This window comes from Nicotiana sylvestris, chromosome 3 (assembly GCF_000393655.2).
Source record: "Nicotiana sylvestris chromosome 3, ASM39365v2, whole genome shotgun sequence".
NCBI classification, from domain to species: domain Eukaryota; kingdom Viridiplantae; phylum Streptophyta; class Magnoliopsida; order Solanales; family Solanaceae; genus Nicotiana; species Nicotiana sylvestris.
Genome location: NC_091059.1, coordinates 217,894,637 through 217,909,787, shown reverse-complemented (window position 1 = coordinate 217,909,787; position 15,151 = coordinate 217,894,637). Strand labels below are relative to the sequence as shown.

Genomic DNA, 15,151 nt, shown 5'->3' with positions numbered 1-15,151 from the left:
AGCTTGAATTGCATTCCCTTATTCTTCAGGCAGGCTCCTGACTGCTGAAACTTGAAACGTATTCCCTTGTTCTCCAGGTGGGCTCCTGATTTCAACAAAAATAGACAAAACAAAGAAAATTTTCTGCCCCAATTTGGTGGCTGGGCACATATGTGAGTGTAAACTAAATCATGTTACCAAATATTAGTAAGAACTTGAAAGATGAAACTTGAATTGTACTTCCTTGCTCTCCAGGAGGGCGCCTGATTGCTGAAACTTGAATTGTTGTTCCTTGTTCTCCAGGTGGACGCCTGATTACTGATATTTCAACTGTTGTTCCTTGTTCTCCAGGTAGACGCCTGATTGCTGATACTTTAACTGTTCTTCCTTGTTCTCTAGGTGGATGCCTGATTGCTGATACTTCAACTGTTCTTCCTTGTTCTCCAGGTGGATGCCTGATTGCTGATACTTCAATTATTGTTCCTTGTTTTCCAGGTGGACGCCTGATTACTGATACTTCAACTGTTGTTCTTTGTTCTCTAGGTGGACGCCTGATTGTTGATATTTCAACTATTTTTCCTTGTTATCCAGGTGGACGCCTGATTGCTAGTACTTGGTCACGCTCTTATCTTTAACATCCGTGTTGCTCTCCCTGTTCTTCAGATGGGCACCTGACTTCAACAAAAATAGACAAAACAAAAGAAAATTTTCTGCCCCAGTTTGGTAGCTGAGCGCATCTGTGAGTGTTAAACTGGATCATATTACCAAATATTACTAAGAATTTGAAAGCTAGGTCCCATTATCCAGGGGGGTCCTGACAACTCTCAACTAAACGACAATTTTAAATCTAAGCTATATCTTTTAAAGTTATGACTTCTGCTAAATTTTGTTATCTAAGAAAATCTTAAACTACTCCCCATTATCCAGGAGGGTCCTGAAATTTCAATTTAAAGCTTATCTTACGAATGACAATTTCAACTCTAAATTGTACTCTCTTATAACAATACTTACTTATCTAATGGAATGCTTAAAGTTACGTCCCACTATTCGGGTGGGTCCTGAAAACTTTTATGCGAACATTGAAGACAACTTATTCCTTTTGGTGCACATTTGTTTGGTATTCACTACTTATGTTTGTTTTGGATTTTAACCTACGTCCCATTTTCCAGGAGGGTCCTAAGAATTATGCGATCAAACCTGCATGGTACTTGTTATCCTTACAGGGTGCTTCTTGAGAAAAATGTCGCCGTTGCCCCTGTTTCAAAGAAAATCTTGTTAGTTTAAAACGTGGCAGTTAGTTGTGGTATTCTTGTTGGGGGTGGTTTTCTCTTTGCCATGCTTTGCTTCGTCCGACTACCTTAAACTAGTCGAAAAGACTGTTTTGACCTTCTGACTGATCCTTGACTGCAGGATCCCCCAACTGTTATTCTGCCCTCTTGACCTTTCTACCTGGACCCGTACATCTCCCATGACATTACTGAACCATTCCACCGATTTAACCTTTGCTTACACCCTATGTCCCATTTTTCATCTTACTATCTCTAGTATGTCCTAGCCGCATTTTTCTTTGTGCAATTTTGAATCTGGTAGTACACTTTGACACTCCTTCTTATTTGTTGAAACAAGGCTAACCTTGGGAGAGCTTTAGAGGAGTAAAAATTAATAGTAATGAAATGTAACGATTTTGAGAATTAAGAATAAAGAGGAAAATCCAAATTTGGATGACTGTTGGAGATAGGAAGAGGAACTTATCTGAGTGGAGTCACTGGCACCAATGATCATGGTATGCATTTTGGATTAATCAGCCCAGTCTATTTAACCAATCTCCTTTCCAATTGTTTTACTTTGTGCTCCCAGATTTCCACAACTCAATTTACTTTCTGCCAAGTTACGGACCTTGTTCGACTTGCAGTGCTCTGAAGAGTTTTCACCGACAAACCTCTCTCATTTGTTAATTTCTCGATTCCTTGTCGCCTCATGGTGCCTGTGAAGGTTTTCACCAATAAGACTCTCTCATTTTTACTTTCTCTTGGATTTCGTCGCCTCATGGTGCCCATGAGGGTTTTCACCAATAAGACTCTCTCATTTTTTTGATTTCTCTTGCTTAAACCGGAGTGTTGCCCCTGATATGAATTCTCTTTACATTGCTTAACTTGGTATCTCTCGAAGACTGATCGGGAGGTCTTTCTTTGGATAGCAATGTGGGTTCTTAGAATATGCTTGGAAAGAAAAGGGTATAAAACGGGCTCAAAACAACTTCAAAATGGGTTAGAATTACAACTGTTGGAATCACATTTCTTATTACAATCACAACTTCTGCCCTAGTTTCTTGCTTGGGGATCTTTTGACTTTTATTTTACTATGACCGAGCCGTGAGGCTGCCTACATATCCTTAAAAGGAATCAGGTCAAACGTAGTTCACACCCGAATTTCTTTGTTTTCTTGTACTTTCTCTTTTTGCTTCTTTTCTTTTCTTTATTTTCTCTCTTTTTCGTTATTGATTCCAAAAGAGAAGTATGAAAGAAATAAATAAGGATCAAAAGGGGGAACAAAGGGTAAATTGTTTAGATATCGGAACAAATTGCCTTCGTCATTTCATTCTTCGAAACAATGCCAAGTACAAACAATCAACAATTATAACAAAGAAATCATACATAATATCTCTTGACTGCATCAGAATTGATAGCCATGTCTATGCATTTTCCTTCAATATCTGTTAAACATAAAGCACCATTGGACAATACTCTGGTTACAATAAATGGCCCTTGCCAATTCGGGGCGAACTTGCCTTTTTCTTCAACCTGATGTGGAAGGATACGTTTCAGCACTTGCTAACCCACTTCAAACTTTCGGGGACGCACCCTTTTGTTGTATGTTCTTGCCATTCTCTTTTGATATAACTGGCCATGACATACTGCTGCCAATTTTTTTTCATCAATCAAGTTCAACTGCTCCAAACAGGTTTTGACCCAATCATCATTATCAATCTCAGCCTCAGCGACAATCCGAAGGGAAGGGATTTCAACTTCTGCAGGTATTACTGCTTTAGTGCCATATACCAACAAATAAGGAGTTGCACGTACCGAAGTACGGACAGTAGTGCGATATCCTAACTACGCAAATGGTAATTTTTCGTGCCATTGCCTCGAACCTTCTACCATTTTTCAAAGTATCTTCTTTATGTTTTTGTTGGCTGCCTCGACTGATCCATTCGCCTTGGGACGATATGGGGTAGAATTGCGATGTGTAATCTTAAACTATTGACATACCTCTTCCATCAAGTTACTGTTAAGATTAGCACCATTATCTATGATAATCACCTTTGGGATTCCGAATCGACAGATGATATTTGAGTGAACAAACTCGACCACTGCTTTCTTGGTCACCGATTTGAAAGTTTTGGCCTCAACCCACTTGGTGAAATAATCAATGGCTACTAGAATGAACCTGTGTCCGTTGGATGCTGCTGGCTCAATTGGTCCAATGACATCCATGCCCCAAGCAACAAAGGGCCATGGTACTGATATTGTGTGCAATTCCGATGGTAGATAATGAATCAAATCTCCATGTACTTGGCACTGATGACATTTGCGCACAAAACTGATACAATCTCGCTCCATGGTAAGCTAATAATAACCTGCTCGGAGAATTTTCTTCGCCAGCACATATCCGCTCATATGTGGTCCGCAGACACTCGAATGTACTTTGGAAATGACAGTCGTAGCTTGTCTAGCATCTATGCATCTTAATAATCCAAGGTCTGGTGTTCTTTTATACAAAACTCCTCCACTTAAAAAGAATCCACTTGCCAACCGTAGAATTGTTCTCTTTTGATCCCCCGTGGCTTGCACTGGATATATCCCCATTATGATGTACTCCTTGATATCATGGAACCATGGTTCTCCATCAAGTTCTTCTTCAATCGTTACAATAAGCATGTTGATCTCGGACTTGAATATGCAGAGGATCGACATAATCTTTGTCCGGATGGTGCAACATTGATGCCAGGGTAGCCAAAGCATCGACGACCTTATTATGGACCCTTGGAATATGCCTGAACTCCACTAATCGAAACCGTTGACAAAGATCATGCAAGTATTGTCGGTACAGTATGAGCTTCAAATCTCGCGTTTCTCATTCTCCTTAAATTTGATGTACCAGAAGATCTGAGTCTCCCAAGACCAAGACTTCCTGGATATCCATGTCTGCAACTAGCCTTAGACCCAAAATACAGGCTTCATACTCAGCCATATTGTTGGTGCAATAAAACCAAAGTTGAGCCGTAACAGGATAGTGATGCCCTGTTTCAGAAATAAGCACAGCTCCTATTCCGACTCCTTTCATGTTGGCAGCCCCATCAAAGAAACGTTTCTAGCCTGGTTTTTCAATTTGCTCCAGTTCATCGATATGCATCACTTCTTCATCGGGAAAATAAGTTCTCAATGGCTCGTAATCTTCATCGACCGGGTTTTCGGCCAAATGATCGGCCAATGCTTGGGCTTTCATCGCAGTCCGAGTCATATAGATGATGTCAAACTCTGTGAGCAAGATTTGCCACTTCGCAAGTCTTCTTGTCAGCATAGGCTTTTGAAAGATATACTTCAACGGATCCAAGTGCGAAATGAGGTAAGTAGTGTAGGATGACAAATAATGTTTCAATTTCTGAGCCACCCAAGTTAGGGCGCAACATGTCCTTTCCAGATGAGTGTACTTAACCTCATAAGTCATGAACTTCTTTCTAAGATAATAGATGGCCTGTTCCTTTATGCCGGTGATGTCATGCTGCCCCAGTACACAGCCAAATGATTTTCCAAGACTGTCAAGTAAAGAATCAAAGGTCTCTCTGGTTCTGGCGGAACAAGCACGGGTGGGTTTGACAAGTATCCTTTTATCTTATCAAATGCTTCTTGACACTCATCAGTTCACTTGACCGCAACATCCTTCTTCAACAATTTGAAAATAGGCTCACAAGTTGTCGTGAGTTGAGCAATAAACCTTCTGATATTGTTCAACCTCTCTAACAGACTCATCACTTCAGTCTTGTTCCTCAGAGGTGGCAATTCTTAGATGGCTTTGATCTTTGATGGGTCCAACTCGATGCCTCGCCGGCTGACTATGAATCCCAACAGCTTTCCGGATGGAACACCAAATGTGCACTTGGTAGGGTTAAGCTTGAGGTTGTACCTGCGAAGTCTTAGGAAGAATTTCCTCAAATCCCCAATGGGTTCAGCCTGATGCTTTGATTTTATGATCACATCATCCACGTATACCTCAATCTCCTTGTGTATCATATCATGAAACACCGTAGTCATTGCTCTCATGTAAGTTGCCCCGGTGTTCTTCAAACCAAATGGCATTACCCGGTAGCAGTAAGTTCCCTATGGTGTGATGAATGTCGTCTTTTATGCATCTTCTTCATCCATTAGAATCTGATGATACCCTGCATAACAATCCACAAAAGATCCAATCTCACGCTTGGCATAATTATCGATCAAAATGTGGATATTGGGTAGTGGGAAGTTATCCTTCAGACTTGCTTTGTTGAGATTGCGGTAATCGATGCATACTCTAATCTTGCCATCCTTCTTCGGCACATGCACGACATTAGCCAACCAAACAGGATATTGAGTGACCTAAATAACCTTTGCATCCAACTGCTTGGTGATTTTTTCTTTAATCTTTACACTCATATCAATTTTGAATTTCCTCAACTTTTGCTTGACGGAAGGAAATGCTAGATCAGTGGGCAATTTGTAGACCACTAAATCAGTGCTCAAACCCGGCATGTCATCATACGACCATGCAAAAACATCTTTGTATTCGATGAGTGCTTTGGTTAACTCTTCCCGGATCTTTGGCTCGAGATGGACACTTATTTTAGTCTCTCTGATATTGTCTGTATCCCCTAAATTGACGGTTTCTGTTTCATTCAGGTTGGGTTTGGGTTTTTCTTCGAAGTGAATTAACTCCTTACTAATCTCTTTGAAGGCTTCATCTTCATCGTATTTTGATTCGTAGTCACAATCTACTTCTTGAACTATTATTTCGGAATTAGATTGATTTTTAAGATTGGGCTGAGGATTCCTCATGTATGTCATGTCATTAGAACTAGTGTAAAAAGAACTGTACATAAACGAAAAGAAAAACAAAAGAAAAACTATCAAGAATGATAAAGAAAGTGAAACTGTATTTCATTGAATGATGAAAGATAACGAGGTTTGCACACTTCAAACAGATTGAAAGATAAAACAATCTGGATTACAACCCTGGAATAACCCAGACAAACTGAAGGAAACTCAAAATAAACTACCAAGACTCCTTCCGAGTGGGGAGAGGAGTAGCCTTCCAATTGTTAAGCTTTGTTTTTGGCCCGACAAATTGCACTTCCGCGTTGCTAGAACCCTCTCCAATTTCCACCATGTTCACACTGTTGAACAACTTCTCAAATCTTTCAATTAACTCCTTGTCAGGATCAGTCACAGAACTGGAAATTGCTGTTATTGGGCGACTTCTGGTACTGGACTTAACAAATGATTTAGAAAGACGTGGGACTGGCTTTGAAAGGACCCATGCCTTCTGTTTTAGCTTTCTAGCCTTTCTTATGTATGTGGAAGTGGGCTTGAATCCCAAACCAAATGTTCCTAAGTTTTCAGGAAGGGACACCGGCTGTATGATGCCTTGCAAAGATGAGCCCAAACCTTTACCGAGTACAAAACCATTATTCAACATCTCATAGGCTACCCTGACTGATGCGGAGGTTATCTTTGGATTTGGAATGTATTTTCCCTCCGTAAATTTCTCTACCAACATCGTGTCAGAAACCTGGTAGACCCCTGGTCCCTGGTCATCTCCACTTCAATGACCGGTACAATGGCATTGCTGCGAGCAGATAAACTATCTTCCCCATGCACAACTATTTCTTGTCTATCCCATTCAAATTTGACTACCTGGTGTAGTGTTGATGGGACTGCTTTAGCGGCATGGATCCATGGTCGACCCAATAGCAAATTATAGGAAACAACTATATTCAGCTCCTGAAACTCCATTGTGAACTCAACTGACCCTATCGTCAGCTCCAGCACTATGTCCCCAACTGAATCTTTACCTCCGCCGTCAAATCCCTGCACGCAAATACTGTTCTTATGGATCCTCTCATCTTCTATTTTCAACTTGCTTAGAGTGGAGAGAGGACAGATGTTTGCGCTTGACCCGTTGTCAACCAATACCCGGGTCACCACAAATTTCTCACATTTTACTGTGAGGTAAAGAGCTCTATTGTGCTTAGTACCTTCTACAGGCAATTCATCATCAGAAAATGTGACTCTGTTTGCTTCGAAGATTTTGTTGGCTATTTTTTCCAAGTGATTCACGGAGATCTTATCGGGAACGTGCGCCTCATTCAAGATCTTCATTAAAGCTTGACGGTGCTCATCTGAATGGATCAATAATGATAATAGGGAAATTTGAGCAGGCGTCTTTCTTAATTGTTCCACGATAGAGTAGTCCTGTAGCATCATCTTCCTCAAGAATTCTTCTGCTTCTTCTTCAGTTACGACTTTCTTTACTAGCACTGGATTATCTTTAGCTCTTCTTAACTCCTCGGGAGTAAAACACCTTCCCTAGCGAGTCAAACCCTGTACTTCACAGATTTCTTCTTTGAATTCCTTCCCTTTGTACATCACTGTTACCCGTTAGTAATTCCATGGAATAGCCTTGCTGTTGATTATTGGTAACTGGGTTACCGGCTTGATAATAACCTGATCTGCGCGATCACCTTCCGCAATTATGACGGGTTTTCTGGCTGCTCCTGGTACAATCACTTTCACCCCTTCCTATTTCGTTGTAACTTTGCTTAAAGACCACTTTTCAACTGCCACAAATGGCTCAACACTCTTTTTGCTTGGCTTGATTACCAACTTCTCACCTGCTGATTGTTCTTCTGTCTTGACTCCACTAGACCGAATCATCATGATAGTCTGTGATGGCTTCTTGGGCTCTCTCTCCGCATGCACTATTTCGATCATATTTGCCTCCTGGTGGTCTGGCATTGGATTCCTATTAATATTGGGCGCCTCGGGAGCTTGAAATTCAATTCTATTGGTATCAATAAGCTCCTGTATCACACTTTTCAAGTGCCAGCACTTTTCTGTATCATGACCCAGAGTACCAGAACAATACTCACATCTGATAGTATAGTCAAGATTCTTTGGAGGAGGATTTGGCAGTTTGGACTGTATCGGCCTTAGCATATCTAGTTGTTTTAGCCTATGGAACAGACTAGTGTATGATTCTCCCAACAGAGTGAAGGTTTTCTTTTTCTGCAACCTTTCACCCTTGAATGCTTGACTAGGCCAGAAATTTGGTCCGGGAGTGTTTTGGTAGGCTCGTGGATGTGGATAAGTATTTTGTAGGACGGGAGCACGCCATTGAGTGTGGGCAGGAGGTTGGTTGTATGCTTGTGCATGGTGGACGAAAAAATGAGGTTCTGGTGGGGCATAGTAGTGTTGGGGTGGATTGTGGTGATAAGTTTGTTGGTGGGGTCGAGGTTGATTATAGTGGTAAGGTGAACCTCTGGATCCGGACCAAGTTCTTGAATCAACCATTGCTGCTTCCTCTCTCTTCTTCTTCCCAATCCCTCCTATGCCGTCCTGAATAGCCTGAGTAGTCGCTTTGATAGTCGAATAGCTCATGATTTTATTCGACTTGAGGCCTTCTTCTACCATGCCCCCCATCTTTACTACTTCGTTGAATGACTTTCCCACAGCTGAGACCAAATGGCTATAGTAAGTAGGTTCCAAAGCCTGTAGGAAGTAATCTACCATCTCACTTTCCTTCATTGGGGGATATACTCTTGCTGCTTGCTCCCTCCATCGGAAACCATATTCTCTGAAGCTTTCACTGTGCTTCTTCTCAAGTTTAGTCAGGACAGTCGATCTGGAATGATCTCAAGATTGTATTGGAAGTGACAAGAAAATGCTTGCGCCAGATCATCCCATGTGTACCATCTCCCATGGTCTTGGCGGGTATACCATTCCAATGCTGATCCACTCAAACTCTGACTGAAGTAAGCCATTAACAATTCATCTTTTCCTCCAGCTCCCCTCATCTTGCTGCAAAAACCCCTCAAGTGGGCTACTGGATCACCGTGCCCGTTGTATAGATCAAACTTGGGCATCTTGAAACCTGTCGGTAATTGCATATTCGGGAACAGACATAGGTCCTTGTAGGCCACACTGACTTGCCCTCCCAACCCCCGCATGTCTCTGAATGATTGTTCTAAGCTTTTAACTTTCCTGAACATCTCCTCCTGTTCAGTATTTTTGACTGGTTTATCAGCTTCTATCGGGAGGTCAAAACGAGGAGTATAGGAATGGGTTTCTGGAGCTTTGAAAGTGGGCTCCGAGGGGTAGTATTGGTTTTCCTGGGCCTAGAACATAGGCTCGCTAGGAGATTTGTGGAGTGTAGTTGGTGGAGGTGCTATGAAGACAGGAGTTACTGGTATAGGAGGGTATGGAATTGGTTTAGGGGGTGGAGATTATGGTGTATGAGAAGTGGTGCCTCGGTAGTGTTGGTAAATGGGAAAGCTCGGGGATAGATAGGTGGCAGGATGATCCTGAGTTTGTGCCGGTGGTGGAGTGAAGGTAGGGTTAGCCGGGTAGGCGGATGGCGGTTGTCCTTTAGCCCAGGCCTGATACATTTCGGCCATTTGTTGTTTTAATTTGTACATCTCTTCTTTTATGGCGTTAACGTCCAACTCTTCTCCTTCAATGACACTGGTGTCTACATCTGGGATAGACATGATTATTTCTCCTTTGGATCTGGTTTGGTAGGGGTGGGTTGCCAGTATGCTTAGGTGTACTAACTGCTTGAATTCTGGAAACAACAACCAAACTTGTTAGTGATTAGAGTTTTAACAAATAAACAACCACACATAGGGATGCAATGCACCTAGGCAATTAGTCATTTCTACCATGTATTTGCTCGGTTGCTTGTGTCATCCCAGCTTTTCCTGACCTTTCCCTTTTATTGTCGCTCACGCCTATCTTTTATTCCCTTCCCCCTCCTTTTTTTCATTTTATTCTTTTCTTTTGGTTGTGGTCGAATCTTAGGAAGACTGCCTACGTATCATGACCCTGCATGAATCAGACCGAGCGTAGTTCTGGTGGAAACAATTATTATTATTACTTATATTTATTTTAACAAATAAAACAGTATAAAGACAGAAATGACATTACATTTGGACAATACTTTAAGAAAATGGTTTCAAAGACTCGACATGTAGTCAACTAAAATATGACTATTATATGAAAAGTTTCAACAACTATGACTATGCTTCACTCCACAATCTTTTTCTTTCAATCACTGGAACATATGCTCACGGCGGAGCTTGACCCGGCTGACCCCTTAATGTACGGTACATCCTCTCTATCTCTACTGCAAGGTGATAGGCAAAAGTAGGCGCATGCTCCAAGAACCTTTCATAATCCATCCCCTGGTAGTTCACATAACTTTGAGAAGTATAAACGGCCAAATCATGGATTTGTGCTCTGAAATCTTAGAGATTTTGGTCTTGGTTTTGCAATTGCTGTTGGCGAGTGGTGGCTATATCTCTTTTGTGGCCCTCGCGATCTAAAGCTGACTCCAATTGAGCTTGAAGTCTAGCCTGCTCGAGTCTTGCCTGTGCTATCTCCCTATCAATATCTGCATGCTGATGTTCTCTATTGTACCTTCTCATTTCTTCCAATTGTGCATGGAGCTGAGCCTTTGAACGTACCCAATGATCCTTCTCTTTCTCGAATTGAGCCATTTCTTCTTCAAATCTCATTACTTGGTGTTTTTTACTAGATTTGGCCTCCTCATTCAACTGTATGATTTTTTCCCTAGCTTTATCTAACGCCTTTTTGGTTCTTGCCAAAATGGAGTCATAATCTTGCATCCTTTCCATCAAATTGGAAATGATTTTCTGATCTTTCCAACTTCTCACTAGAGCTTCAGAGGCTTTCTTCATTTGTTGAAACTGAGCGCGGAGAGCTTTATTCTCGCAAATCAGACTCTTCTTTTCACCTTCTGCTTCTTGTGTTTGTAAGTCTTTCTCCAAATTGAGGTTCCTCATGCTTTCTTCTAAGGCATGAATAGTTGCTTTGTACCCCTTTTCCTTTTTCACCCCAAGCCAACCGTTCTTGGATTTTGTCATCAAAGGCTTGAACATGCGGTCTTTTTATGGGCCTTCTGGGATCGGGTTCTGGTGCATCATCCACACGGGATCTTTTCTCAAACCACCTAGCATAACTCGAATTTATCTCACCTTTCACAGGATCTGGAACTTGGTATAATCTTTCAAGTATCGACAACCATTCCAAATTTGTTGGATTAAAGCCTCAGGGAGTGTGGCTTCGGGGTGTAGCTCAATCACTTGCACACTCAAATCTTCATCATCAGGCACCACTTGGTATCTCCCTAGCTGTCTTAGAACTCTCTGTGGCGCATACGGCTGGACACTTCTTAAACCTAACAATAGCAAATAACTCTTTAAGGTTGACATATGTATCACCTCTCTTACCGGGAGCCATCCCAAAGTCCACTCAATTTGACTTGCCATTAGAGATCTTAAATGGGATATCCAGGCTTCCACCCCTTCTGGAGATTTATAATCTTTTATTCTTTCTTCATAACTCTCAATAAAATTGTCCTTGCTCGGACCATACTGCATGAACTTGGGGTGATGTCGGAGATGTTCAGTTAACCACATTTGCAACAAAATATTGCACCCTTCGAAGAATTTTGCCCCGGACTTACACAAAGTCAACGCCCGATAAATGTCTGAAAGAATGATCGGGGCAAGAGTGTGATGTTCTTTAGTAGTGAGGACTTGTATGACTCTGGCTATGTGAATATCAACCGTCCACTCTTTGTTTGGGAAGACCATGACTCCCAGAAAAGCCACCATGAAAGCGAAGCGACGGTGAATTTGCCAGGTGTCCTTATTTTGTTTGTTAGTAAGGCCCTTTTCATGAATTTTAAATCCATCCAGCTTTCCGAACCTTGAATATAGGAAGTTGAAAGAACAACACTCTTTGACAACGTTGATTTTTCTGATTTGATTACTGATATTCAGAAAACCAAAGAATCGATGTACAGAGGGAGCCTTGGGGAATATAATATTCTGATTTCTCAAATCTCCATCAAAACAGGAATATCCAGCTATTTCTTCTAATGTGGGAGTAAGCTCGAAATCAGAGAAGCGAAAGACATTGTGAATAGGGTCCCAAAAAGTCACTAGTGCCGTAATCAAATCATCGCGTGGTTTAACTTTCATAATATCTGTGAGAGCTCCCAAATACTTAATGACCCATTTCTGACCATCTCCTCCTAATTCATACCACCACATCTGAAGCCGAAATAGAAACTCATCTATATCTGTGAACGGTGGGTTTTGGATGGTGCTCATTTTGTACCTGTGATTGATTTTAATTTTAAAAACCAAAATAAAGACTCATTTTGAAAAAAATCATTAATATTTCTAAAAAAATTCATATAAAAAAAACACTTCGATGAAGAAGATTTAAAGGCTGTGTTTACTAACCGGCATTTTTTTTTTGAAAAAAAACGACCAAAGGCGGCTGTTCTTGCAAAAACAGCCTTCCGGCGCCCTTTTGGGGACATTCGGCATATTTTGGACAAGAATGACATCGCCTTACTTATGACAATACAGTGACATTTATGTACCCATATTTTTATTTATTTATTATCTATTTATTTTTATTTTAAAATAGTTGGGCCCGATGTGGGTTGCCTACGTATCTCACATCCGGCGAGAATCAAACTTACATAGTTCGTAATAAAAAGGCCACTCTTAAAAGAAACACAAAAATTTTCTTCTTTTTTCAAAATTTCGGTAGTATTTTAAAATATTTTGGAAATTGTTTTTTTTTTCCGAAAACAGCCAATTTTCTTTCTCGGTCCTCACATTGATTTTCCTTTTCTAACTTTTCCTATAAGTTGGTCAACATGCAAATCCGAAACAAATGAATGCACAAGTAGCAAGTAAGATGCATCAGGATGGTCTTTTCATTTCGGATACACCTGTCCTAGACAGACCCAACCCCTGTGTTGAGTCTCCGAAGTCAAATGCACATGATGCAAACAAACGTTCCTACTAGGGATCCGGCATGAAGCTGAGTTATTCTAAGTGTAAAACCTGAGGTATACTATTCTAGATTACCCAAGCAAACAACTCGAGCCGAAGTGGGGCAACGTACCGGGAGCACGAAAGTCTACCCGGCCTAGTTACTTGGCCTAACTTCGTTCTATTTTGTATGAACTCTAACATAAAGGTGGGCCACGCGCACGTGTGTACCATAAATTCAGAAGACTCAGAAAGAAGAAGGATTTCGTAACAGCTTATATATACAGTTCAGAAAATATCAAAGCGGTAAAAAGTAACATTTAGCACATTAGGCCCAAACATGTAAAAATTAGATAATAATAAAGCCAAATATAACAATTATTCTAAGCTCAAATTCTTAAACCCTGAACCAGAGATTCTGGGTTCTTTTCCCCAGCAGAGTCGCTAGAGCTGTCACACCTCCTTTTTCCTGCACTCGGGAAGGAGTGTATAAGAGAGTTTTTCCAATTAAGGGACAATCAAAACGAGATTATTTACATTAAATTTAGAGTCGCCACTTGGGAGATTTATGGTGTCCCAAGTCACCGGTTTAAAATCTGAATCGAGGAACGGTTGACTCTGTAATACAGTCCGCGAATATAGAAATCCGGGTAAGGAATTCTGTTAAGCCGGGTGAAGGTGTTAGGCATTCCCGAGTTTCGTGGTTCTAGCACGGTCGCTTTGATCATACTTGGCTTATTAAAATTGTTTAATTACTGATTTTAAAACCTATGTGCATTTACCTTTCAACGCTTTTTAATCAAGAAAATTATCTTGAAACGGGTTACGCGCACGTATACCCCTTTGTTTGGTGCGTCAAAAATCATGTCACGCGAATGTGTCCACAATTAATAATGCTTTATTAATGTTAAGAAAATTGGGCCAAAGTTGCGCATACTCCGATTTTGCTTTTAGAATCGTAATTATGTCACGCGAACATGTACACAACCACGATAGTATTTTATTAAGATTAAGATTGTTTCGCCCAACGTTGTGCGAACGCATACGTTGGTCTTAATTCTGGAACCCGTAATCATGCCACATGAAATACACCCGCGATTCACGACATATTTTATTTAACGTTGTTAAGATTTGGATTTGGATCACATAAATGTGCACCCGAGTTTAGGAAGGTAATATTATTAAAATACGCGTCTAAAGCAACTACGAGTTTTAACTTTGCTATGGAAATTTGCTAAATGGCACGTCTCGAATTCTAAGGTTGAGTTAAAAATTAATTAAAGTGAGGTTCACGCAATTGTCATTTTTGTTCGGCATGACGCACCTCAATTAAATTCCTACACTAATTAGTTAATTCGCTCCTACCTTTCAAACTGCACCAACTATTTTAATTTGCAACCTTAATTACTCATTAATTAAACAACCATTTGCAAGAATAACTAGCCTTACACTAAGGTAGAGACATTTACGAGAATAACCACCTTTCGCATTCTTGAGCCTTAGGCTTGAGATGTAAAATTCCAACAATTAAATGACTTTTATCATGGCACTACAACACCCAGATTTTATTATATTGACTAGCCTAAACCACCTAAAGCAAACTCGCATAATTAATAAACCAAACAATATTTAACATTCAAATGCAAGTAATTTACCTTAAATAAACATACTACTAGTGTAAATGAAAAAAGAAAAATAAAGTTGATATTAAGCCCGATGCATAATATGACCAAAACTCAACACGTTCATTTTCCAATTACCCGGATTCCTGTCTCATTCGGAAGTAATCCCTACAATCCAACTAATGCCCATTCTTTTATACTTCTTCAATTAACGGACTGATGGTTTAATTAACACAAGGCTGCCCAGTTTAGGCTCAAACCTGAGCCCAACAACCTACCTTATTTTATTTACAAATGAGTCCAGATACTATCTAAATCCTGGGCCCAAAGGGAGCCTAGTATCATGTTACCAATGCCAGCCCAATTCAATGACACAATGTAATGGCCACGCAGGGATTCAAGGTCGAATCTCTGCAGCAACACG

General features: G+C 40.7%; 2 protein-coding genes across 2 annotated transcripts; both read right to left on the bottom strand.

Moving 5' to 3' along the window:
* Positions 1-10,534: 10,534 nt before the first annotated feature.
* On the bottom strand, positions 10,535-11,092 carry LOC138888686 (uncharacterized). Its single transcript, XM_070170596.1, has one exon. The coding sequence runs from the start codon at positions 11,090-11,092 to the stop codon at positions 10,535-10,537; it is 558 nt and encodes a 185-aa protein (XP_070026697.1).
* Positions 11,093-11,414: 322 nt separating this feature from the next.
* Positions 11,415-12,427, bottom strand: LOC138888685 (uncharacterized). The gene is made up of 2 exons (XM_070170594.1): positions 11,685-12,427; positions 11,415-11,487 (listed from the first exon to the last, which is right to left on the bottom strand). The coding sequence occupies exons 1-2, from the start codon at positions 12,425-12,427 to the stop codon at positions 11,415-11,417; spliced, it is 816 nt and encodes a 271-aa protein (XP_070026695.1).
* Between the last annotated feature and the right edge of the window lie 2,724 nt (positions 12,428-15,151).